This window comes from Buteo buteo, chromosome 2, assembly GCF_964188355.1.
Source record: "Buteo buteo chromosome 2, bButBut1.hap1.1, whole genome shotgun sequence".
Classification (NCBI taxonomy): domain Eukaryota; kingdom Metazoa; phylum Chordata; class Aves; order Accipitriformes; family Accipitridae; genus Buteo; species Buteo buteo.
In genome coordinates, this window is record NC_134172.1 from 64,829,348 (window position 1) to 64,857,119 (window position 27,772).

Sequence of the window (27,772 nt, forward strand, 5' to 3'; positions counted from 1 at the left end):
AGGTTCTTCCTTTAGTTAAAGCAATTGGCTAAATGAACAGGAAAGAAAACATAACCCAGGAAACAGCTGGGTTGCCAGGTGGTGCCCCTGTCACTTACAGTTTCTGAGCTTCTACATCAGTAACCTTAAAAGCATTAACAGTGCTTATGGGATTTCTGTTTCCTCTCCCAGCTACACCTGAACACTTCTATTAAGACACTTCATTGCACTTGAGATGTTCACCCATAACTCCTACAAGACTACTGCTTTAAAATACAACATTTTTTAGCACAGTGCACAACAGGTATCATTTCTGTGACAAAAAATACAAAGCCAAGGCTCCCAGCTCTGTCCCTAAACCTGTTGCTTCTACTTTTAATTCAGCTTTGATTTTTCCTTAGTGTGGGGATTTTGAAATGGTGGACCAGAATATTATTACAATAAGAAAAGCCCTCTGGCAATTTTGCTCAGCTAAGGCTGTAGTTTTATACAACTAAGCTACAGTCATACAACCAAAGTTCAGCTAGCTTTGAAGGGTGTATGGCACTCACGTAGAAATAGGCCAAACTGCACCTGAGTTATAGCCAGATTACTAAAACATCACAAAGAATTGACAACAGTAGCCACAGATGAAAATTAATCAAGATATTTAATACAGTGCAATCCATAGTAGTTTCTTAATTAAAATAATTGTGTGCATGTATCTGAATGGGTTATCAATTATCACAAAAAAGCAATAAACATTGTAATGCTAGGTAGAAAAATGTACAACTGAAATTTAAATCTTCCCTACTTCCAAGATAGCATTTGTCAATTGCAAATCATTATCACCAATTAAAATGGGAATAGTGACTACATTGTTGTGGTGACAAACACAAGGCTGGCCACACATCAGTCAAGGGATATAAATATAACTTGCAAAGAACTAAAAACCTAAAGCATTCTTGCACCTAAACACAATAAGAAGCCGATGGTGGCTTACGACTTTTCCTGGTTTTTAAATGCTTTACAAGACTTCTAGACACACTTAAACTGACTTAAAATTACAGAGTGTTTTTCAGCTTATTTCAATTCAATATGGCCCAAACTTTGAAGATGAAGATCCAGCAGTGGCAGTAGCACAGTCCATAAGCTGAATGTGTGATTTTGCAAATACCTTTTTACACAAATTCAACCGCATAAACTGCAGGCAATTCCCCCTGCTCCCCTTTCTTTCCTTTGTGCAGACCATGCTATGCAGAAAACAGCAATGCAGTTCCCACTGCTTTGGGTTAAAATTAAAGATAAAGACATTTTGCTTATGCTTTCTCCTCAACACAACACATTTGCACCCAGAATAGGTAATCAAAGTCTTTTTCCAGCCAGTTACTGCTGTGGTTACATGGTTCCTGCCCAAGCTTCCAGCTCTTTCATGTCATCATCCTCTTCTTCCTCTTTCTTCTTGGCTGCAAAATATCAAAAGAAAACAAATGAGTGGGAATCTTGACAGAACCCTGTCTCGATTCTTTGCAGGAGAGAAGCCTCTGTGCCACTGACCTAACCAATAAATGAAGGACCAAATGACAGTACAGGAAAAAAATACACAAGACCTTTTTGAATTGAAGTAAAAGGTGCCTTCTGAAAAAGCCAGCATGGGCTAAACTTTCTGATATTACCACTTCAAGTGGAAAGAGACAATAGTTCACAAGGGAAGAATGCAAACGTGCATGAAGGTTAAGATCTGTGCACCAGCAGTGTCTGTTTTCCATAATCACCAAGCCTCCAAGGAGAAGAACCTGAGCCTTCGGCTTCTGAGCCCCTCTGAGAGGGATATAGTTTCTTACAAAAATTCATCTGACATCTCCAGTATTACAGTCTCTCCCCCATAAAAAATAAATTCCTTATTCCATCATTAAGTCCTCAAAGTGCAACAAATGAGGCTACTGTGTTTTGGTCTAGCCAAGTACATAATTTGGAGACCTCCAACTCTTGTGTCAGTTCAAGCTCTTCAAGGGGCTGAAGAGCTAACAAGCACTGGGTACATGCTACTTGCCCTCTTGCCATGCTCACTAGGAGCTGGTTGGATGTGGATGTTAAGCAGCAGGCTACGCGCTGCCTTGTTATCATTTTTGGTCCTTCCAGGGAAGCAAATGCTACTATTTGTCATAATGTGACAAGTCCAGTTTCTGGAGAGGAAAACCGTTAACTCAGCAAAAATGTCTTAACAAAGAAATAGCTGCAATAATTTTGGAAAATACCAAAAAACCATGTCATTTCCTCAGACAGTGTTTTTGGTTGAAAGGGGGGAAACCAAACCGAAAAAAGAGTCAAATAATTCATACTCAAAATGGTTTGTGTCATTCCAAATGAAACATGTACGTAAGAGAGAACTGAGTCAGCTTTAAGTCAAACTCAAGACCTATCATTTGTACAAGTTTGGAATTTGTTTTTCTATATTAAGTTCTTCCAGTCTCTGTTAAACAAAAACAGCTTTTGCCTGAATTTCTTCTGACATCAACTTAGCTGACAGGCAACAGCAAAAATTTTCTCATTCAGACCGATTAAGTCAAAATCCAGACAGCTCCTGAGAACCGGAAAAGCAGGAAAGCTCACAATCATTTTCTATTCAATGAATATAAAGGAGGTAATAGAGTCAGCTCTACTGCAGAAGACACATTACTTATTTCCAAAAGACACATTAAGCATGTACCTGCGTTGTTAGGTAAAGTAGTCCCTTTGAAAGTCCGACCCATGATGACCAGAAGTAAGCTTTTAATCCCAGTGTATATTAAGTCAATTTTAAGAGAAAAACAATTTAGGTTAAAACCCCCACCACCACACAAAATCCCCACCCACTACCACCCCAGAATCCCAAGGTTTCCCAAATGCTGGTGTTGGAGAGAGTTTTATTTAAGTGAAAAGTAGCATGTCCTTTAAATACATTAATGGAATTCTAATTTCCATCCAAAAGCAGCTTAACATAAATCCTATAAAATACTGAGGTTTATTCTCATAGTTTTTACTACAAAAACATTCATAATTTTTATTATTTTTATTATTTTAGGAAGTGCTACGTCTACATAAGTCTTATGCTGTATAGTTACTTAAATATGTGCACAGTTACAATGTCTGTTACTAGAGCGCAGTCACTACTACCTAATATAATTCAAAAAGTATATTTGGGTTCAAGTCAGTATGTTTTAATTTCCATACCCAAAGAATATTTAAAGCACAAACCTCATTAAACCAGCTAGGAAATAAAAAGGTTATGCACACGTTCATTTAAACTGTTTCTCCTGCTGTTGGATCTGAATCTAGATAAAGTCTCAGATTTAAGATACTTTGATATAACTCACTCCCCTCTCATCAACACTTGTCAGCAATTCTGCCTAGCAAAACAGAACTAGAAAAAAACCAAAATCAATTATGTCAAAATAAAAGAACTATAATGCACAAGTAGCAGACTTCATAGCATGTCACCTAAAGCAGAACCTTGTTTGGCAGTGTCTGCTGCTTCCCAGGTCCTTTTAAGCCTTGAAAGGCAGCCAGATAATTATAGATACACTGACCAATTGGGACTCTTTTCATCCACTAGTTTTTTGGGCCTTTTTTCCCTAAGCAAGCACATGAAATAGAGTTGCAAAGTCTACAACTTATTCATAATACATTAAGGCAGATTCAGCAAAATAGGCTAGTAAAGCTTCATATCCCATTAATGCATGCCAGAGGTATTCCAACTCCACTATATTTCATGAGGTATCACTTCTAGTTCATAGAAGAGTGATTAGTTCAGATTTAACAGCAGCTTTGAACTGTCTGTGTAAATACGGACATTTCTTGCCCGCTCTCCATGTAAAATCACCACACTAACTAAAATTTCCTAGATACATGTGCTCTAAGACTGGGATGACCCTAAGTTTGGTACTGTCTGGCTCAAGTACATGCAAACCTCAGAGAGGCAATAGCTGTCCCCAAAGAGGGGACTCTGATGTTAGTTCCTCCCAAAAGCCAGAAAAACAGGAATCAAATTAAAAAAACAAAGCAGCAGCAGCAAGGAAGTATGGGTCAGTGTGGGGATCTGAACCAGCCTGGGACTAATTCCGAGAGCTAATTTACTCTCCGCTTCCTTTTATAGCCTTGGTATGTTTGTCAAGACTACTTCCCTGTTGGGCCGGCAGCAACTGGTAGAAGGCTTCCTTTCTCCACATCTCCACTCTACCCTGAGTGTCATCAACACTATAGATAAACTGGTAGCGCTAGAATAGATAATAACCGTTCCTGTGATAGCTATTAATTTCCATGGTTCTTATGAAAGGCAGGTTACCCCCATGGAGAAACAGCACTAGATGTAATTTGTCATTCACAAAGCAATTTCAAGCAAAACGTCTGCGTTGCCTGCAGCTAGATCTCTCAAATCTGAGGAGCTGGGAGTTAAATAAGCATACTTTTTAACAATCCAAGGTGTTTCTGGTAAAGCTCCATACATACCTGGCTTTGATGGTATTGATATTGAGGGCACATTTGGTAGTGGTACTGTCTCGGGACCACTTATTTCCAGCAAGTTTTTGTCTAGTTCTTCTTGTTCTAGTTCCTCTAGTTCTGCCATGAGTTCATCCTAGGTTTTTAAAGGAAGAAAAAGAAAAAAAAGGAACAAACTTTAAGTCATATTTATTTGCAAGTAGATTTAGCTGGTCATATTATTAAAGAAAACAGCTTAAATGCACGGGATCAGAGCAAACTGAGGAGATGAAGAGTCTGATTCTTCTTCTGAATTCCTGTACATGATCTTTTGGAGGGTAAGGAGGGTGGGGAAAGAAGTAAAGAGAAGAAATCTAAGTCCAAACATTCTCAGATCAGGCCATTCAAACCATTCTCAGCATAAAGTCAGAGACACAGCTGCTGTATGCACTTGTAGGAACAGCTTGTAACAAGTTCTAGGAGAGATTTTATATCCTAGTACTACACCTAGACACATGCAATATGCAGATCTTAAAAGAAAGACCTCATATGATTCAGCATCCCTAGAGGTATTTAAAAGACATGTAGATGTGGTGCTTAGGGACATGGTTTAGTTGTGGACTTGGTCGTGTTAGGTTAACAATTGGACTCAAGGATCTTAAGGGTCTTTTCCAACCTAAATGATTCTATGATAAAAACAGAGGCAAATTTAAAGCATACCTCATCAAATTCTTCTCCAAATCCTACTGGCTTTGAGATAGCTGTTGAAATCTCATCTGCCAGCTCTTGCTGTTCTGCAATGTCCTGCATTAATTCATCTACTTTATCAATATCCCTGTAAAAGAAAGTAAAGAGTTCAATATAATCAGCCACCTTCCCAATCAACACTTAAGACTGTATTTCTTGGTTTTTGTAGAAATGCCACACCATGGTGACATTTACAAGGTCCTTTCCCAAAATATACTTCACATGCAAGTCTGAATTTTATCCCTCTGGTCTCAACAAAATTATGCGTGTATTTTTTACTTTTCCCCAAAAGCTTAGCTCAGAGCAGTTACATACGGAGGCTTCATATGAAGAGGTTTTGTTCTGCATTACTAGTATTAATAATAATTTGCTGTTCCCTGATCCAGCATTATTACATTACATCTACAATATTTGCTTTTGGAGCAAGTACAACATTCCCATAATGCAGTTTACCTTTAATTATTGCTACATACACAAACTCCACTGCACAGAAAGAAGTTTAAGTCTCCCCTTGAGGCTTAAAATTCTTGCTGCTACTAGGTGGATCTGTAACTGGTGCACCCTCCCATTTGCTTTAGACTACACTGGTGCTAGCTGCCTTTTGGTCGAAGGCAGCGGCTTTGTGCTATATAAAATGGTGGCAAACTGAGAAAGCATCAATACTTGCATATTTTGTTCAATATGAAAGTGTATCTAGTATTTTAGTTTAAGTTAGAGCCTTTTAGAAGAAGGTTTTGCTACTCTAGCTCTACCTTTGGTTATGAAACACCTGGCATTTAGCAGATCAAACAAATGACAAACTAAAGGTCCTACAGAAAGATGCAGAAGGGAATAACTTACATGTTGTCATGAGCAGCTTTCATAGCTTTAGCAGCAAAACCCATATTCTTAAGCACTTCAGTGTTAGTGTTGGCATTCTCAAGGGCTTCCCTCTGAAATTCAATTGTTGATAATGTGCCATCTATCTGTGCAAGCTGCTTCTCATACCTCTTCTTACGCTTTAGGGCCTGAAGAGCAGCTGAACAACAAAGAAAAAGGTAGGATTTGTGAGATTTATGCCCAAAACAGCCATTCACATTTTGCAGCAAATGCCACTCAGTACAGAGAAATATTTCGCACATTCCATTGTTTGTTGTCCAGTTTTCTTCCTAGATAAACTAAGTTGCCTAACCCTTGTGTTTGCCTCCTTCAACAAAATTGTTTAAAGGTGGCCAGATGCCTACTGTCCATTGCCTGTCACATGAAGGATGCAAGCCAAGAAGCAACTCAAGGATCGGTAGTCCAGTCACTTGTAACACACTGTAGACCAGAGACTACACTACAACAAACAGAAGGCTTCAATGTGCAAGCTGATCCACTTAAAAGTATCTTTGTTCACCATCACTCCCAATATATCAAGGTACAGTTGCTGGCGTAGCTCCTGTCCGATGAGGTTGTGATGCTGCTGCAGGTCCCTGCCAGCCAGCTGAACTCCTGTACAGCTCCTGGGAGAAGCAGCTCATTCAAATACAAAGCAAGAGAAATGTTTCTTCAGTTTTGCTACTTAATGCTGTGAAATACACGTATTTGTAGATACATTTAATTATAAACAAACTTTGTGCATGTTTCATATTAGTCCTACTACAAGGTACTGTCCACACAACAGTCTCTACTAACAGACATGAGAAGAGAGATGCCACCACTTAAATTGGTTTGAGCAATTTGCTGCTTGTAAGCACTTGTATAACGCCTGCTCTTGCAAGAGGAGCCCACCCATGACAGCACCAACACAGAGCTCCACACCCACGGGCACCAGCTGGTGTGGGAGGACTGGTCCAACCCGCTGCACAGCCAGGCTTCTCCAGCTCCTTCTGCAACGCTCGGCTCCACCCCACCCAGACAGGTATGCGTCCAACGGGTGACAACAGCCAACAGCCAGCTCTTCCCGAGACCCGGACAGACAACAGACCGGTGCACATTCATCTCCGAAACACTGACAGTGAACACAAACTAGATTTACATACGATCTTGCCTGTATGCAGCTGAAAGTTTTGGTAAGAGCTGCAGTGTGGGCAAGATCTGCCAAGCACTGAGCGCTGCTGACTGACGGACCAAGTATCACACGGAGTGAGACATGAGAACAGCTTCCCTTCATGGCATTTCTGCCTCCCCTCCCGATACGAACAGACCTGTCTGCTGCATGACAGTCTCGGTCACATAATACACCCGGGTACTTTAAAAACTCAGCTTGGACACAAACTGCTCTCCTAACAGCCTTACTCTCAGTTTCTGAACTCAGCCACATGCACACTTCATTTCTTCAGTGCTCTAATCTCCGAGAGACTCATAGCAGAAAACAGTTAACAAGATACAGGATCAGCTCTGCTAAAAATCAACACTCTAGACCTCCCAACAGCTCAGTTACCTGCACCAGGAATGGTGGCAAATAAAGGCTTTAAATCTCTAAAAGACGTTATTTCAAACCTTTGCATATTTTTTGGAGGGAGTCAAAAACAAGGAGTAGGAAATCCCGACAGCAGACAGCTTCCCTTATCTACCCTACTAGAGGGATGATAACTTCGTGACATGAGGAGTGTGTTCCTGAAACACAGGCAAAGTAGCTCCTCTCCTATAAGCAGATTAAGCCTGCAGGCACCCTGCGTATTTTGTCAGATGTCATCTTGAGAAGCTTGACAGTCCTTAAAGATAACGTCCTGGAATCCATAAGTCCTACATATACCTTCAGTTCTACAATTGGTTATGAATATGCTGTACTTGATTGCTTTCAAATTACACTAATGTATTACAGAATAAAAAAGTATTTTGTGAAGGTACAGCTAAGGTTGCCAAGCACGCAAAATAGCACAGGTTGATTTAGTAAAAGTATTCAAAAACGCAAAAGCACAGATCACAGAAGCCAAAGCACAGAAGCCAAAGACCCAAAACAAACCCCTTCACTGACTTGCACTCCAATAACCAGTAAATCCCACATTTTGGGGCCAGTCCAACATCCATTCTCGTTTGACAGGAGTGGGAACAGGACTGGGTTTTTGTGTAACACAAAGGACAATGTTTGCTCTGCAGAATCGAGCACAACACAAATATCATCTGAAACATTCCAGCTTTATGCCAGATCATAAAGTGATGAGCAACACATTACTGGTATATTTAGTCTGGTTAGTTTTGTGCTAATGGTTTAATTAAGGATATATAAAGTTTTCTTACTCAGAAAGATAAAACTGTTAATAGGCTGTGTTTATATAGCAACAGATGCTGGGGAAGTGTCAGACAGTGATAGGACATTCTTTATTGAGGATTTTGTGCATCATGGAGAATTACTGGCAAAATCAGAGATTTTATAACCATTATATAAATCCAAGTAAAGTACTACAATTTACGTACAGTTTCCCACTATAGTTTTCTCTGATAATAGCAACAGTTTATGTACATTTCATGTTTATGTACTTTTACAACAAGCTGTTCAGACACCAAACATTACAAGCACTCCCGTTCCCACACACACCAGTTCAGTGTACCAGAACTGCACTCCCCGGCCTTCACTCTGTTTTATAAACTTGCCTTGACTAATTTCTCACTTGTATATACAGATCAAGGCTCCTGCTTTTACAAAAGCATGGCATGTAATCTTCTAGCTTGCAGAACTGAGCAGGGATGGCCCCAGAAGACCTGGAAGATGACACACATCTCCCACCTGGGTGCAGGCTGCAGCACTGCTACCTGCTGAGCTCCTGTGAACCGCCTTGAGTTCCTGCTGGTCTCAGCCAAGAATCAACCATGCTCAGATCTGCTACGGCCAAGAGCCTGACATGCAGACAGACCCCTGCCAAGGAACAGGAATATCACCATGCTCGTTTTAAAACTTGCCTTGTTTCAGGTGAAAACTTAAAATGGATTTGTGGTCTTTTCTAGAAATGTTTCCACCTCCTTCAGACCAAAAGTGGCCAAGGAAGATATTTATATTTTCCCCTCTCCTTTGTGCGGCCAATGCAAGGACAAAGCTTCCCATGGCCACAGTGCCCACCTGTGCCTACTTAAAGACATCGAAACTTGAAATGCCTGTTTCAGTAGCCTAAAAGGAATAAGGACTGATACACAGCCCCGGCAATAAACACAGGGTCATACATAAAGCTTCTGTGTCTGGACAGTTCAGCATAAATATTTAGCATAGGTCAATTAACATCAAAGTGATAAATGAGTTTCTGCAATGAAGAAAATCTTACACAAGAGATTGCAATTTTTTGCAGCTAGAAGCACTAAGGAATGTAGAACAAGGTATTCAGTGCCTCAAATTAGATGATCACAATTTCCTGCAATTTATTTTCATCTGTGTTTCCCTGCTTAACTATCTTTTAATGTAAAGTCCTTGTTTATAACTAGAAGATTTTATTAAGCTGAGAAGTTAAAAAAACAGCAAGTTAATTTAGGTCACTCGCATTCATTTCATCCTGCAAATTTTGGCAATTCGTTTCCCATACTCCTCCCCCCGTAGAAGAGGATTTGCACTTTACATTCAGGATTCTCCTTGTTGCAATTAGCAGTGCAGTCCTTTCACGGTGCCCCTTTCACAGATGCTCCCAGGCATCCTCATGCAGATGCAAACACAACTCAGAGAATGATGCTATGCACTACGCTCCCCCCGCCTGCCCTCTACGCAGGGTGGTGGAGACTGCTAGGATCTCATGCAGACCTTTCTAATCGGTATTTGTCTCAGCTAGAGAACAGATCACTAAATGATCATTTCTATGCATCTAATTTTTTTATAAAAGTTAATAAAAATGCATTTTCTTTCAGAGAAATACTTAAAATGTTGTTTGTGTGTTTAGGATCATTACAGTTAAGCCGGTTTTCCATCTCTCGGGACTGATTTCCCCATTGTCGGATATTTCTGGACGAGCACACCACATCAATACCCACAGCTCTGAGCTCACAAGGAATTTCTAGAGTAAGGGTCCATCTGGAGGCAAAAATAGGAGCCATGCCAACCTCTGCACAGGGGCCAAGGGGCTTACCCAACCAGGCACAGGCAAGGGGGTAGTGCCACAAACTCCTGCTTGAAATGCAGGACCAGCAACAGTCTTTGGTAGCACAAATAATAGGGCTGCAAATTTTCCATATGTTGCTATCACACTTTACAGCGTGGTGGTACCTAACAGAGGTATAGATCCAAGGAGGTGATTCTGTTTTAACTACAGCTACTTTATCTCTACTCTATTTAAGTGTTGATTTCTGAAAACCAATGAGCAGTTGTGCTGCTTTTTTCCTGCAAAAGAGTCTTTACCATCTGTATAAATACCTACTGAAATCTTATGTACTGACAGAGTAATACTTTTTTATTAAGTTTCACTGAAGTCAAAGCTACAAACACTTAATCTGAAGGGAATGACATTGGTTCTTTTTCTCAAAAAAAACCCAAACAAAACCAAAAAAGCCCCACCAAAAAACCCCCCCACCCAATAGTTCCCAGAATTTGAAATAAATATGACACAGAGACAGTAGGCTAGAAATATGTCCTCTAGGATTATACACATGCAAGAAACGGATTTGTGTTTGAAGTCAAAGTGTAACACGGCCCAGGTCTGCTCTTCATGAAGACTGCTATCACATTAGGCAGCTGCGGAAGAGACAGTCCTCAGGACCCACACCCCTAATTACACCTTTACTGCTTTGAAGACAGCAATTACATAGGCAGGCAACATAATTTAATACCCAGCTTTAATTGCTGTGGAACTGCTTCAGCAGGACCTGTAACCATGTATTAAGTTTAAAGCATTTATTCTCTAGCCTAGCTAGACAGAGTTCGCTCATGACCCAGAACCTGTTGCTGGACAGATCACCAGCACATTTTTCTAGAAATGGCTGACTTAAGTTTTACAACAGTGCAATAATTTCCTTATCTTACAAGTAAAAAGCTACACAAGGTTACAAGATTGCTGGACCAGACTCTCACAGTAGCTTCTGCAAAGTGCCTGATATTCAGAGGCTTGAACCAACTAAGGACTGATGCTTGCTCTCACCATGTTGCAGCTGTATATTTCTTATGGATCTCTCTGCCTTTATACAGAATAAAGCACAGAAAGACCTTGACTATGATCTCCATGTGGTACTAATGGCTTAATCGCAGCGGGTAAGCCTGGTGTGTTGCAGCTGGTGAGTACAGGGCAAGGCACAGCTCTCGCAGGATCACTCAGTGGGGCACTATTCTTGCACAGAGCTGAAGGAAACCACTCTGTATAAAAACCTCCCCAGCTCCTACGCACAGGACTTGCAACAAAGGATGGCAGAAACAGGTAGAGAAAAACAACAGGCAGTGTCCCTGATCAGCACTCACTGTCCCAGCAAAACCTTCCCTCGGTGAGAAGTGACGCTCCAGTGAAGTTGCTCGATAACACCTGAAGTTTCTCCTCCAAGAGCGCCCTGCCTTTGGGTGGGGGTTAACTTACTCTTGGAATATCCGTATTACATATAAAAACAGTTTAGGAGGGGATTTTTTTCTTGCCCCCCCCCCCCCTTTTTTAAGCTCAAATCTCCCACAGGTTGTACAGGAGGAAAAGACAGTAGTTGGTGAACCACTTTACAACAACAAACTGACACATTACCCTCCCAACCTGTTATAGCTATGGATTAGACAAAATGATGCGAAAAGAGAAAACTGTTTGTAGACTTAGAATTTACTATTTAAAAAAAAAAAGTTTAACATATAAGATAACCTTCATTTAATGAATCAATGCAGACCCAATGACAGCAAAAAATATTTGATCATTACATGGGAAGTTAGTTTTCACAAGATGACAGCGAGAACCTGCCAATAAACGCTCAGTATTTTAGACAGCCTTTACAACCTGTACCTTTTCCTTCACAGGCACAGTGTGTGTTTTAGTTTGTAAGTTCAATGTGCATTATGAATTGCATGCACTTAAAATGTCCTCTAAAAAAAATCAGCAGATAACAAAACTAGTTGTACTTTATTTGAATTTTAGTAAAGTTTTCAGCAGAATACATAAAGAAGTATGCACTGGGGAAAAAGCGGGGGGGGGGGGGAGTGTTTATATATATTTTTATATATATATATATAATGGCAATTAAATTAAAGGTAATACATTTATACCGAACTGGGTGACTCCTGCCATCCATTAGAAGACAGTGAGCAGGCTCCAAATTATCTTCTCTGTATGACATTTTGAGATATTCACTGTCTTTATCATCAGCTACGACCAGGATGTTGGAGCCAGTTTTTATTCATAAAGATTTCACCACAAAGCTCTGACCAGTTAAAAGTGATATAAATAGTTTATGACCTCTTTTCCATTGGCAAACTAATATAAAATGTCTCAGTGTTAATGAGCATGAACCTCTAATCTCTGCAGTTCCTTTTTACACAGAAATTCTCACAAACATCAGCTTCTTGAGAGGAGGGCAAGTCCAGTAAAACAGCAGCTGAGTCAAAAGCAGTTAAATGTGGACTGTTTCAATTACTTGAACATAAAAACATGTATAAAAGTACGTTTGAAGAACATTTTACAGCCTTTTTAAGAACTCAAACTTTTTAATACATAAAAAGCTATTCCTTCCACTGTTGGGTTTTTGACTGTGCATTGGGGGGGGGGGCTTTGTTGTTGTTGGGTTTTTTATTTATTTACAGTCTTCAACTGATGAACTACAAAACACTACTTTTAATCCCCTACTACTCTGAATTTCTGTGATAGCCCCCCCTAGAAAAACCAGCAGAAGTTTTACACTTACCGTTCAACCACGGTGAATAACAAGAAGCCAAGGGTTTCATTATTATGCCTACCACGGCAGCACCCAGCGCTCCAAGACAACTGATAAGCAGGAACTCATGTTACGGTTTTCAGTCACTACTCCTTCTCACTAATGAACACACAGAAGTAAAGAGCACCGAGTCATTTAGCCAGACTATCCTCCCCTGTCAGCACTCACAGGCTGAAAAGCATGACTGCTCACCCAAATAATTTCACTTTGCTCTCAAAAAATGCTATCTGTAAAAATTTAATTTCATGTATTTTTAAAGTATTTCAACCTGTGTATAAGCAAATTACTATTAAGAGAGCTGTTCTAAGTCTTAAGATTTCCCTTGCAATATTTACAGCAGTTTGCTACAGAAATAAGAAAAATGTTCACTGTGATAAGAAGTTAGCAGGATAACAAAAATACAATTTTACTACATAGTACTGCATTCAGAGAAAAAAATTGAGTATAAATGGGTCAGTGATTTTGTTAAAAATCAACAACCCTCCTGCAAATAAGTACTGCTTATACACTTGTAGGACAAATAGTGTTAGATATTTACGCATACACCAATTCTATTGAATTAATGCTTTTAAATATCATTATTAGAAAAGTATAGATTAGTAGATAAAAAAAACAAGGAAGAACTTAACGACTTCTTTTGCTACACACTTGCAACTCCAAATTTTGCTAGCAAAAACATGTCTCAACTCGAGTGGAGCAGGACAATCAGTTACTTCAAAGAGCACTGGGAACAACTGGGAGTATAATTCAAGAGTTTCACTGAATTATAAAACGTACTTGTACCAAGGTCCACACGTTTGTGAACCCAGAGAATTTGTCCCAACTGATGGCTCACAATAGGCACGTTTCCTGCCTATCCAACTCCTGCCTCTGCAAAAATCTGCTAAAAAAATCACACTTATACCTAAAACAGAAAGGCTTCTCATCCAGAGGAAGACACATGGGTTAATAGCTCTGATTACTCCAGGTGAGGGGAAAAAAAAAAATAACTTACTCTTGCATCTAATTCTTACATTCTCTCTGGCAAACAAGAAAAGAAATGGCAGCAGCAGAGATACCACTGCGAAAGGATAACAGTTGTATTAATACAGGATGAAGAAGTTCCACAGCAGCCTCAAAAATAACGTACACCAGATGTCAGCCATGCCAAAATAAATAGTGCAAGATAGCTGCAGAGGAGCTTCCCAAATGGGGGTCTGTTGGCCCCTCTGGCAGAAATCCCAGGCACTAGAAATGATTGAGATAATCAACTTAATACTGTGTGACTGTCTCGCACGTTATATTGTGTATCCATCTATAACTTGCTCAACAGAAAGAAGTGTCATTATTTTTGCTGCTTCTGAAAATACCGTTCCATCTTCCTGGCACTTGCCTCGGCAGCAAATGTAATCAGGAACAACATCCTCGCCATCCTTGAAATGGGAGAGACAAGAGGCACCAGTAGGTGTAAGAAGTAATTGGCTGCCTTGCCTGCCGTGGAGTCTGCAGTAGAGTAGCTTAATCTTAGACAACAACTGCTCATCTCTCATTCTATTGAGAATTAGCAAACTGCCTACAATATCTCAAAAAAATTCCTAAGAAGCAAAAGGTAATGTAAAGCAATGCACAGAGTATCCTACAATGCTGCAAGCAGATAAAAAGGTAGATATAAATCCCACTACAGTCTTACCAAACTTCTTTCACACCACTGAGTTCAGCCTTGAATAAATATCTGTCTGCAGGGATTTGCTAGCTCAGGAAGCTGTTAACCAGCTGATGAATGCTCATGTTGGTTCAAACCAAACCAAGTATAAAAGCATCCAAGCAGTATCTTGCCATAGCAGATCTGCAGCACATACCAACGAATGCTTGTCCCAAAGACCAGGCAAGTCTTACAAAATGCAGAAGCTGGTGACTCTTGATTCTCTATTCAGGGTCCCAGAGGTCAGACCTTTTCAGGGTGTTTCCAAAACCTTTCAGGGTATTTCCAAAACCATGTAACTACTCTAGATATAACAGCTAGAGAGCACCCTTGTCCTGCAAGCTTCTGCCTAAGCATTTTTGTTTTGGTGCTGTTTCCCGTTCTGCAAATACTTCCTACCCCTCCTGTGCTCCAGCAGAGCCTTGCCCACACCCTGCACGTTAGTGAGGTTCCTACCCCTGAAAAAAAACACAAAGCCTTTCAGAGACAGTTACATGCAGGCCTAGTACAAAGGACTGAAGAGGAAGAAAGCAAGCACGGCCACTAAGTTGATACATAAGCATATTCCTAACTGGTTTTCCATTAAATACCCAGCTACACTGAGCCAAGTTGATGGCACAGCACAAAATGTCAGAGGTCCAAGAAGTCAGGTTTGATTTTAAGCATCATGGTGTGAAAGTGGTTGGGAGACAGAGGTACCAAAGCATAGTTAAAAATAAAGTCACATCAACTCCAAGGCTAATACAGTGCAAAGCAGCATGATTTCCTTTCCCGTGAGGATCACCTACTGAGATCTATGATGTCTAGAAGACATACACAAGTCTAAAAGTCACTTTATCCTGAATGTCTGAGGTCATTATCACACATTTCCCCCAGATGCCAGGGCCTAATGTCTCCAGCGTAGCTCCCAGTGCTCGCGGCAGCTTCCTGTGCCTTTCTTTCGGGAGATGCTATGCTTTTAGTGGGAAATCGTGAGCAGAGTTCAGTCTTGGTCCTCCACTTATCTTTCTGTGTCTTTCTACTAAACATCTAATAAAGTTCCCAAACTCTATCCTCAAAGTAAAACAACTATTCCCAGCTCAGAGATGAACTGACTGATTAAAACTACTTCAATAAAGCATCCAAACCCAGGCAGAGAATACAAGAAGGTTTCTGTCCTATCTGTATTTAAAACACAAGGTTACAACTTCCTCTTGAGCAAAGCAGTGCCAGAACATTTAGTCTATTGTGCAAGAGATTAAACTAAACAATAAGCACTCCTGGTCTAAAAATTTATAAATACGCAAAGGTGAAAAAAAAAAAAAGATAAAGAAAAAAGCATCCCATACAACAGCAATCAGAGCTTTGATATATGCAATAGCCAAACAGAACAGTAACCACCACCTTCACACCATCACTGACTGCGGCACTGCTCAGTGCTCTGGTCAGCATCGACTCGACCTTTGCACCAGCAATTGTTGACGTTGTTCCACATCCCGAAGCCCAGACGTAAGGCAGCTATACTTGAAGCGTAATGCACTTCCTGGTCACGCTCCTTATTATGTATCAGTCACAAGCAGTCATTTTCACAAGGAGTGCAGAAAGCCTGTTTCTGAAGGTCAGAATCCGTGATTACAGTGCTATTTATTCCCGAAACAGTGAGTAATTCACTCAGGCGGAAAGTTCCAGACGGAAACACATTGCACTTGCAGAACCGGCAAGCTGAGTAACCTCCTCCTGGCCTGGCCTTCTTCAGGGAACACAGGTGGCTAGTCCAGAAAGCAAGCAAACCTTCAGCCTTGGAAGTTGATACCTATGCCCCTTAAACATCAAGGCAACGATCCTCTGGTCAATAATGCTCTGTAAAATAATCTCTAGATGAGTCTGGGACAGCTTTGTCCAAGAAAAAAAGGAAAAAAATGTCAACTACAGCGAGATTTGAAGCCCAAATGAGAAAACCAGGGAAGAGAGATCCCAATTACAGAGAAGGAGCCAACGGGTTTGTTCCACCCAGTTGGAATGAGCCTAAGAAACGCCAGACCATCCAAGATCATCTAGGCCTAATGCTTGAAACCATCACACTAAATCTGATCCACCCTCTGAAAGCAAAGCATATACCTTATTTCCCAATCTTCAGTGTTTCACTTCTTGCAGTCCTGCATGTCATTGGATGACGGCAGGGGATTGCAAGTCATCTCCAAAACTGATTTACCCAAAACACATTTCTTCTTTCCAAATACAACTAGATATCTTCTAAGGCTGCTGGAATAAATTATCCTCCCTTACCCTTTTAAACTGCCCAATAACTCTTCTGTTAAAAACCTGCAGCTTATTTCACATTAGAATTTTATATGTGTATGAAAGAAGATAATTGTTCAGAATTCAACAAAAGTTTAAAATTTTAGCATGAGAAAAATATGTTTCTTAAGCACAACTTGGGATTCTCACAGCCTGCAAATACTCTTTATGGGTTTTCTTCCTTATTTTGTGATTGCTGAAGATACCTTGTTAAAGAGAATTCCAGTGAAAAACTATAATCTTCTCTGTATCCCTGCCAGAAGTGCATCAGGTAGAAAGTTCAGCTTTAAGAAGACCTACTTCTGTTCTTGTAAGTATCTCAAAATGTTCTTTTCTCACAGGGAAAAAAAACACCCAACCAACCAAATTCCCTATGCTTAACAATAGTTCTGTGATTAAGTCACAAAACTCAGAAGATCCTACCTTTAAGTGGCCCATTTCAAGACTTCTCTTCCCAGGGAATTGTTTAAACAAGGGTCTGCCTGGGTAATCTATCGTGCATTTTCCAGCTTTGGGCAATTATTATTAGAGTGTTGCCAAGTCTAAGAATTTCACTGAGGCTGTCATAATATTTAGCATTTCTCTTAACTTCTCATTTGGTGAACTTATGCTATTTTGAGATGTGAAAAATTACTTTTTTCATGAATGCTTAGATTCCAACACTAACAACTAAGGGGGAAAAGTGGAAAACACACCCAAAAGTTATAAAGCAAATAAGATGAACCACATTTATTTATTAAAAAAAAAAAGTCTGTACTTCTTGAATCAACCTCCAAACACTTAACTGGCAACACTGCAGTACATCTCTCAAGGCCAGAACTTTATTGCATTTTTTTAATGGCAATCCCATACTCTTAGGCAGTGATCAGCTCTAGAAGCCAGGTTTAGCAATAAGCATTGTTACTGTAGTCCTCACATCACAAGTTGATGGTGCTGCCAGGGAAGCACTTACCAGAAGAGGCTTTCTACCACTCAGTTTCCTCCCAGGACATTGCACATGCTGAGCCCACCGTAGGGATCCTGTCAGGACATTTTATTAAGGTACCACCTCCAAGGGAGATGTAATGACTGTGCACAGTTCCTAGTCAGCCCAATATGAAGTTTGCTTTGTATCAAGCCGTTTTATTTCATAACTAACAAAAATCACCTGCATATTTCTGAATATCATTGGTTGATGTTCCTGTCATCCTGACATGTATGCTTCTCTTCAGTTCCACTACTTCCGAGCAACATCTGTGCAGTCACATGGAAGTAAACATGACTTCCTTAAACCTGAGTAAGTTCCTGCCAAGCCATGAAGAGCACATACAATATGGATGTTTGGTGACAGTTAACACACCACCACATTAGTGAGACAGTCAGCATGGCTGATGACAGCTTTATCAGAAAGGGGGACTCCAAAAAGACAGGTTTTACAGTGAAAGACGTTGCAAGTCTTTCCATGTGTGGAGTAACGTGGCAGCGGGTATCCAAACAAGCTCACGATGCAGCTACATGGCCAAATTCACAGATGGTCACTATCAGGTTAACCTCAAGGGATTTGCACCAGCAGGATAGTGACTGTGCTACCAAGTCTCTTGGTTTACCTTGTGCCTAAATCAACACTTGATTTCAACACGTCAGACCTACTGGATGAGGGACTGGGGGACAAAGACCTGTTAATCTTGTATTCTGTTCTGAAGCAATTGCTGTCTGGAAAGCAGTATGATCTGGTTATTGCTCCAGATATGATCCTGGAAGTGGGAATAGCACGGTCCACGATGGACTATCAGTTGTACCAATACAGTTGCTGACTTGGCTTCCCTTATCTGGAGGAGGGTAAGGAGCTGGGGAAACAGCTGACTGCAGGAGCATAGGCTGGTGCAGAAACTCAGAAATGGGAAGGGAGCAGTCATGAAAGTCTGTACTGAGGTCAACCCTTGCTTGCTACACACAAGGATCAACATGAATATCCTAGTGTGTGCAAGAGAGATGGCTATCCTGGTTATTTGGACAACCCCAAACTTCCATCATTCGCTGCCAATCACTTGAGAGTTACAAGACAACAGCTGTCTGTATAATTACCCTATGCTTATATTAGCCCCTATAAAAAACGGTTATTGGCAAGGCTTCATTTAAACAATGAACCCGGAGGAAGCCATAGCAGACCTTTTCCAACTAGGCTTCCAGCTACAAGGACATCATAGGCAGAACTATTATTCCTTTGTCCCAGCCAGGCACTGAGCTCCACCAAGGGGAAATTTCTGCTCTCCTGTGTTCCCACCAGCACAAGGCCACTGTGGCCATTTCACTGCCCTCGGTACTGGCCCCTAGGAAGGTCCACAGTGCCCACAGGTTCCTCACCTGCAACCTGGCCACATCCTTGCAAGCAGACCTGCGTGCACCTGCCAACAGCTTCAGCAACTGTAACACCACTTCTGCTCAAAGACTCAACCAGGATGATTACATGCAGAACTAACCTCCTTATCATCAGCTACGTGCTGCGGCCTTGGGTTGTCTGAGGGAAAGCCAATGGTCTATCAACATCTGATGCGTGGCCTGTTTAGGATTCTCCAACTGCAACCTTTTTGTTTCAAGCACTTTGTGCCAGGAGTTCCAGTTTGCTAGATGCCTGGCTGAAAACTTCATGGAAAGCATGTTAAAGCATGCAAGCTGCTCCAGCTTTTAGTTTTGCAAAATCATCCATTTTTAAGTGGCGTGAGTAAACAGCAAGATTTTACTTTACACCCCACCCCACACCTTTTTCAGAGCCTTGCTGGCTGCAGAAGGTCAGGCCACATTCTCCCCACTCACATCACATCCCATACAAAGTCTCTGGAACAAGCAGCACATACTACTCCAAAAACCAGAAAGGGCAATATTAAAAACTTTTTTTCCATAACAGATAGGGATTTCACAAGGGAGAGCAAAAAGCTGCCAAAATCATCACAGTGGTCTTTTCCCAGCTAGACTCAGAAAGTGCCAGCAGTACATCCCCCAGCCTGCTGCTGCCTCCAGCAAGTACAAGCGCCCAGGAGCAATGCAGAGCACCCTGTGCAGGCAAGAGAGGCTGGGCTGCCAGGAGAGGAGACACAGAGGCACATGGACATGCACAGCTGCAGCACACCTCTAGCAAGGGAGTCCACTCAATCCAGTAGTACGGGCAACACAGTCTGCATGAGCCCTACGAGAGCTTAGAGGTGGTGGTACCCTCCTAATGTAGGTCATTCCTGAATGCCAAAGAGCAACTGCAAAACAGTTTGGGAAAGGAAAAGAAAAAATCCTTTTCCTGGACAGCACTGGCTGCAGACTCCTCTTGCTGTGACACCGTCCCTCCCTTCTCCATATTAAATTAATCCCCTGCTCAGCAATGAAGCATAGTGACCTGTTTTCAGCTGGGATAGAGTTAATTTTCTTTCTAGTAGGTGATACAGTGTTATGTCTTGGATTTAGTACAAGAATGATGTTGATAACACACTGATGTTTTCAGTTTTTGCTGAGCAGTGTTTATACTAAGTCAAGGATTTTTCAGCTTCTCATGCCCAGCCAGCAGGAAGGCTGGAGGGACACAACAAGTTGGGAGGGGACACAGCCAGGACAGCTGACCCAAACTGGCCAAAGGGGCATTCCATACCATGTGACATCATGTCCCAGTATATAAACTGGGGGGAGTTGGCCTGGGGGGGGGGGGGGGGGGGGGCTGAATCACTATTCAGGAACTAATTGGGCATCAGTCAGCAAGTGGTGAGCAGTTGCATTGTGCATCACTTGTTTTGTATATTCCAATTCTTTTATTATTATAATTTTATTATTATCATCATTATTATTATTTTCTTCCTTTTGGTCCTATTAAACTGTCTTTATCTCCACCCACGAGTTTTACTTATTCCCCGATTCTCTCCCCCATCCCAGTGGGTGGGGGGAAGCAAATGAGCGGCTGCGTGGTGCTTAGCTGCTGGCTGGGGTTAAATCACAACACTTGGCCATGTCCTTCACCATCACTTCAGGCCTGGAAGCACCAAGATTCACCAGGTAAGGAGTACTGACTGCTTTTAATTCCAAGCCCCAATACAGCACCTTTTCTATGCTGACCTGCCTACCACGCAGCGTTATAGATTGCACCACGGAGCGTACCTGAGTGCACAGAGCCTGGCCATCCCCAGCATCCCAGGAGTCCAACTGGGATCCTGCTGCATGCCCCAGGTGACGTTCAAGTACGAGCACATGGTTCTTACCAGAATCCAGTCAGAATGAGCAAGAAGGGGTTGACAGAGAGGCCTGAGTGATACAAGTGCAAAGCCTAACAACATCCCAGCCCAGATAAACCTTGCACAACTCAGCACAAATTCTGCCAGAGAGAAACAACCTGGCAGTTTTCTGCACAAGTCTGAGAAAGTAAAAGAGAGTTAACCCAAATTAACAATTTGCATCACCTGCAAATCACAGTTTTTGAACTAGCACTAGGAGCCCTTAAGCAGGATTCAGTAACTAGGCCCAGAGCTTAATGAGATATTAGAATCCAACATCTAATACATTTGGAGAGAAAAAGTAATAAAAACAAAGTCAGTGGCTGCAAACATGCCAAGTTTCCCTTCTGAAAGGGCTTGACAGAGAACAGGAACAGGAAAGGATGTATTGCATCAAATACACTTACCAAAACACATCTGACAGCATCAGAGGGTTTTTGTTTTTATTTATGCCACTTTTTAAAGCTGTTTTAAAAGGTGTCTGTGAACCCCCCCCCATTCCTCCCAAACCGTTCTATAGGACAGCAATCTGTCTCCAAAAGTCTCTGTTAAACATAGGTAGGGTAGAATTACAAACTAGAAGTTTCCTCTTGTTTTTAAACACCTATTTAAAAAGGGTAATTATCACACTTTTCCCAAGCCAGGTGGTTAATGCTCAACTCATTAATCTCAGGGGAGATGGACGACTCAGGCCAGCACTGCTGTCGGTACTCTTGCACTGAAGCTGTGGTTTACAGTTAAGCACCTGGAACTCAAAGATGCATTTTACATTAGACTATGACTTGAAACACAGAAAAGGCAGGCTGAAGTACAGCAAGAACGGCTGGATAGTGTTTGCTGTAGGACTCCTGCTTCCGCTACATCAGCACCTTATGATTCATGGAAACAAAACCAGGTTCGTGTTATTTGATTCTAGGAGCAGAGATTACTTCTCTTGCCAAATGTCAAGCAGGACCTTAAAAACATGTTCGCAAGCAATGCATTGATGGCTAAGACCTTACATACATGGTCACAGGCCATTTGAGCCTTTGCCTGTACCCAGGCCTGAGGTTGCAGCTTTCTCTTCCTTGAATTCCAGATTGTTGCAACATTTTGAACCACTCAAACTTCTGAACAAAAATGTCCATGCCATCATGCAGGCATGCTTCCATTTTTTAATTAATGATCAGCTGGCCCCCTTGCTGAGAGATTGCAGGTCACCCTCAGATTTTATCACAGTTAGTACCTCTAAGCTGACCAAGCAGGGGACTGTTGCCAGGAGAGGCAGAACTGCCCTCCTCCTTCAGTCACATTCCTGACCTCTCTCCTGCCTGCCAGCTCTAGCATTTGTGTGGTTAAGTGCAGAAAACATTATTTTTTTTATTTTTTTTTTTTTAAAGAGTTAGGTTTTGGCTGGATCAGCAAACTAATCCAACTCAAGCACTGCCCACACAAATGCTAACACCAGCAGAAGAGAAACAGGCGGGACAAGGCACTACTGCTTCTGGCAGCCACATCACTCAAGATCAGCCAGTGCCAGTTCCACAGCCACACCACAATGCACCAGTTGTACGTTTCAGCCAGGTTAACTAAGCTGCTACAGAAAGGGTCAGTTCTGTCTCCTCTCCGGTGCCACACTAACCCTCCAGCAACAGGCAAATCAGATCAGCAGACAGATGTGACAGGTTAAAAAAAGGTAGGGGGATGGTAAACAGTTCATTTTCCATCAGATCAGCCAGCTGAACTGACTTACCTGTGGCAGTACTGTGATCTATTGCGAGCTGGAGATGAGCATAAAATCATGACTTTTGGCTCCAGCCTACACCCAACTTCCCTGTTTGTTTTTGGTGCCGGGTGGAGAATAGGAGTGTTCTCTTTCCAGGAAAAGCCTGAATTATACAGCAGGAATCTAGCAGTGGTTTTGCATCCATTTTGTGTACTTGGTCACCAGTGCTGAAAAAAATAGCATTATACTTTTTTACAGTGAAAGAGAAACTGACTCAGAGAAGAAAAAACACTAGCTAACAGAAATGAGAGTTGCTAGAAAATCCATGAAACGTCAGTCTCCTGCTAAAACCTGAATATATTTACTGCATATTGGCACGATATTAGGTTTTCACTCATTCCAGTATTTGTGGACCTAGTGTTCATTAACAAAAAAGGTAAAATCTAGTGGCGGGCAGGAACATAACTGCATTGATTCACCCTGGATCTAAACTCTAGAATGGACTACTTATAAAAATGGCACCCTAGGACAGTGTCTGGTTTCTCTCCCTACTGTAATCTTCATATTGAGAAATAACTTGAGCTTTGGGTTTCCACGAGAAACAGATTCTGGAATCATTACACCCAAAGTAGTCAGAAATCAAGGAATTAACGCGTTGCTTCGTGTGCACGTGCTATTTCTCTGGCAGCTTGGCTTTGTGCAACCACGCAAGAGCCACAAGGAAAGGAGAAAAACTGGAGCAGCAATGATTAAGATCAGGTTGAGCTATCCTGAAACTGAATACTGAGCCCCAGAACTTCATAACCCTTGGCAAGATCTAGCAGCTTTGTTAGTTTCATGAAGTTTGAGTGCCTGATAAAATACACCAGATTTGATGAAACAACGCCATATTGACAAACTGGAGCAGAATAAAAGGATGCAGCAGCAGCAGCACAGTACTTTCAAACTGTCAAGCTCACAGCTGCACACTTCTTTTGTTAAAGCAAAATTTATTTTCAGGACAGATTTAAAATCCAGTAAGATACTGGCTGACTGGTGTTCAAACTACACTGTACTACTGCTACTTCCATTAACTTCACTGAGAGGCGCAAGTCCACTACTCATGGGCTAGAGTAAAAGTGTTGAGAAGCCTCAGGGAGGGGCAGGGGGTGAGCAGAGATAAACACCAGAACACACACTGTTTTCAAAAGAATAGGCTGAACACTTCCATGAGAACACATAACGAAACACAAGCATAACCCAAGTTCTTCCCAGAAGAGGGAATATTACCTTGTATCTTTTCAAGAAACCTTTCTAAAGATGAGCAGTCTTCTCCTCGGCAGTTTTTCATCCCACGGACAAAAAATGACATGCGCATTAAAGCCATAACTGCTGGTCTAACACTCTCTAGAAGCAGCACAGCTGCCTTCGCACCGACCTAACACTTGGAGACTGCTGCCCTCTCCCTCCCCCAGGAGCTATTTTGATATTGTGGACTAATGAGAAGGAATTGGTAGAGTGAAAGAAAAAAAAAAAAATTGTTACTTATTAAAATGACTCGAGTTCCTTCAGAATGCATGGTGATCATAAAATTGCCACATCTGCGCAGCCAGAAAAGAACAGAAAGACCCTGAAAAAAGGAACTTTTTACTAAAATTTGAAAGCCTCCCATGCCAAGAAACAACACAGACTAAGGAAATTTATTCCAGATAGTTACTCATTATAACTTCAGAATTTCATGAGGAGTTGTCTGGTTATACAGCCTGGATATCCTAAATCCAGATTATGAAAAATATACATGTATAAGCTCATAAATTAATAAAAACCTGCATGTGCTTGGGGCAGGCAGAGGAGCCAGAAGGCCTATAAGTTTCTGTGCTTTCGTTAGACTCCAGAAGTGCTGTAGGAATTAGTCAATGAGCCTTTAGAAACCCTGCTCACTTGGCACCCGAACAATCGCACAGTGTGCTGGAGAGCAGAAAACGTTTCCTTTTGTTACCCCCAGTATGCCAGATGCCCATCTTTCCTCTGAGAAAACAAAAATATCTTTCCAAGGTGGCTTTAAGCTTTCAGGTAAGCTCCCTGCCCCACTGCTGCAGACACATACATTCTTCTGCCGGCTTTACCACAGCAGCTTCCATTAATGTTGGCACAACAGTCCAGCTGTGCATTACCCATATGCACCATCCACAGTACACTTCTCTATAAACAGCAGGGATATAGAGAAATCTCCAGAATAAAATGCTTAAGTCTTGGAGAACTAAGAAAGCTTAAGGATTCTTCAACCTGTGGTTTTTAGAAGTTGATTCAACACTACAAAAAAAAAAAAGTCTACTTAATTCACTTTTGTTTGGTTTTACTTAAAACATTTTAATGGAAAAACTTTGATATAGTTGAAAAGACACTTTCACATATAAAACCAACACCTTTTTATTTTCACTTAAATTATGCATTTAAGAGATTTTGCATCAAAATTACATAATTTCTAGATTATAAAACAGCCTGAAGTCAGAGAGGAAAAAATCCAAACAACTCCATATAAAAGAAATGCAATTTGTTACAGCTCAAGTGATGACTGACATCTTGAACCCACAAGAAACGAGCAGGCCCTTAGTCTGTCCTGACGGGAACTCGCTTCCCCCACAGATAACCAGCTGTCTTTCCTAGCAGCCCAATAATAAAAGTTGGCCTCTTAAGTTTCATAAGTCCTCTGGAAAAAAGAGGGTTTGTTTTCCACCAGAAAACCATCCCTAGCCCTTCTCCTTTTCACAGCTCCTTAATTACTCATCAGGATCCTGTCCTTCTGTGAGACCTTAATTAGTCTGACCCAGAATGCTGCTAGTGAATGGGCAGGTTTTTCTCCTTCCTCCACCTCTAAAGAAATTTAATTCCTCCACTACCCAAAGTGCTCCAGAGCACACTGACAGGCAGTATGTACAGAAAGGCATGGAGAAAGATGACATTACAGCAGAGCAAGATAAAGTCCTGACCAACCAGCAGCAGAAAGAGTTTAGGAGAAGTTAAACAGGACCAGTGTAAGACAGAGGATGCAGAAACTGCAGAAGAAGAGGAAGGCTAGAAAGTGATGTATGTTAGTTCTCCTTTTAAGTTCATTACCAAGCTAGGCAAAAAACTGCACAAGAAACTCAGACTTACTAAAACTGTTGCAATAAATTTGCTTTAGAAATTAACTCAGTTAAGCCTGAAGCCAGGCTCTGTTGAGGTCCTTCAGAAGACACTTGGGGCAGCAAGTCAGGCCTGTGCCACGCTGCCGCTTGCCTACAAACACAGCAAGCACTCCTGAGCTTGCTCCATTTGCACTATCCCTCAAATACAGGGCAAGTGAGAAGCCCTGATGCAGCACACTATTCTGAAGTTTGAAAGGAGGCTTGAAATGCTAACTAAAGTAGTAGTATGAAGCAGAAACTGTTATAGGTAATTACTGTAAATTAACCCTTGCTACTTGGCCAACAGTTGTGCATTAGCAACTCTCAGTGCCACAGACAGAGCCACACCACCTGCTTCAAGCCCTGCTGTTCTGCTGTGACCCAGCACAAAAAGGGCAACGTCAACACAAAAATCTAAATATGCTTTCCAGAAAATGCCGCTTTTAATGACCATTGTAAAACAAGCAAAAAGCTCATCAGAGCACCAAAATACATAGCTGACAACTTGCTGCTTATCTTCAGGCTGACAGACCATTAATGTGTATCAAGCACTGCTTACAAATACATAGCTAGACCTCCCCCCGGCGAGCCGAGTTCTACCTGGTGATCACCGATTTCTAATATCAATTTATAAGCCACTTACAGCTTTAAGATACACTGACAACAATAAAAATATATTTAGCCATAATCCTCAATTCGAGCAGCAGTTTGGTAAAGAGCTTTGTTTGTCAGAAGAAAAAACAACAACATAGTAAAGCAAGGCCTTATTCCACATTGATGCACTGCTTTTCCAGCTACTCCTGCAAGCAACCAGAAACACCCTGGCTCCTGCTTTGCAATATTTTCCTGGCCTCTCCCTAAAGCGACGCACACACGGAACAGAAAGTGAATCTCGCACAGAAGAGCCAAGCAACACCGTGACATCGTTATCACGCGGGAGTGATGCAGCGCCCACGTTGGACATAAAGGCTGCCCTTCCCGAGGCGGGGAAAGCCTGCTCCGGTATAAACCTTGCTGGGGAAGGGCAGCAGGCCCTGGAGAGCGGGCTGCCGCAGCTCCCAGGCAGCGCGCTACAAAATAAAGGCAACAAGCTATAAAATACAGGTACGCGCATACGCCTGTGCTATACGCAGAGCGCAGCCAGCAACCCAACGGGCCGCCCCGGCCCTCCCCACCCCCGGGCAGCCGGGCCCGGCCGACCTGTTGCCAGGGGAAGGGGCGGCCCGGCCCGGCCTCCCCCGGCCCGGCCTCTCACCGCGCTTGTTCTTGGTGCCGTGCTTGCGGGCGGCCGCCAGCTCCTGCTCGATCTTCTTCTCCAGGAACTCCTGCTTCTTGCTGAGCATCTCCTCCGTGTCGCGGAGCCGCTGGATCGCCTCCTGCGGGGACGGGCCCTTCCCGGCGCCCTTCCCGCCGGCACCCGTCCCGAACAGCTTCCCCAGGAGCCCCGACATGGCTGCGCCGGGCCGGGCCGGGCCGCCGAGGCCGCGGTGTGTGGCGGGGGCGGCGGCGACGACGGCCGTGGAGCACCGGTACCCGCTCCCCTCACTCCGTACCCCCTCCTCACAGACCGGCCGACCGACCGCCAGTCCACCGGCCCAGGCCGCCGCTCGCTCGCCGGACTCGCCGCACCCCGCCGCCCCGCCTCAGCCCGCCCCGCCGCCGCCCCACCGCTCCCCGCCCCCGCGCCGCATACGACTCCCGGCGTGCCCCGCGGCGCCGCGCCGCGCCAGCAGGCGGTAACCGCTCAAGGGGGCTGCTGGGAGATGTAGTCGCGGCCGGCGCGGGGCACGGCGGGAAGGGCGGG

The 27,772-nt window shown here is 42.5% G+C and overlaps 1 protein-coding gene across 1 annotated transcript; it reads right to left on the minus strand.

Annotated features, from left to right (window-relative positions):
* Nucleotides 1-609: 609 nt before the first annotated feature.
* Nucleotides 610-27,619, minus strand: CHMP4B (charged multivesicular body protein 4B). Its single transcript, XM_075058880.1, has 5 exons — nucleotides 27,224-27,619; nucleotides 6,004-6,181; nucleotides 5,137-5,251; nucleotides 4,447-4,573; nucleotides 610-1,424 (listed from the first exon to the last, which is right to left on the minus strand). Exons 1-5 carry the CDS (start codon nucleotides 27,417-27,419, stop codon nucleotides 1,357-1,359), a joined length of 684 nt encoding a protein of 227 aa, XP_074914981.1. The 5' UTR covers nucleotides 27,420-27,619; the 3' UTR covers nucleotides 610-1,356.
* Between the last annotated feature and the right edge of the window lie 153 nt (nucleotides 27,620-27,772).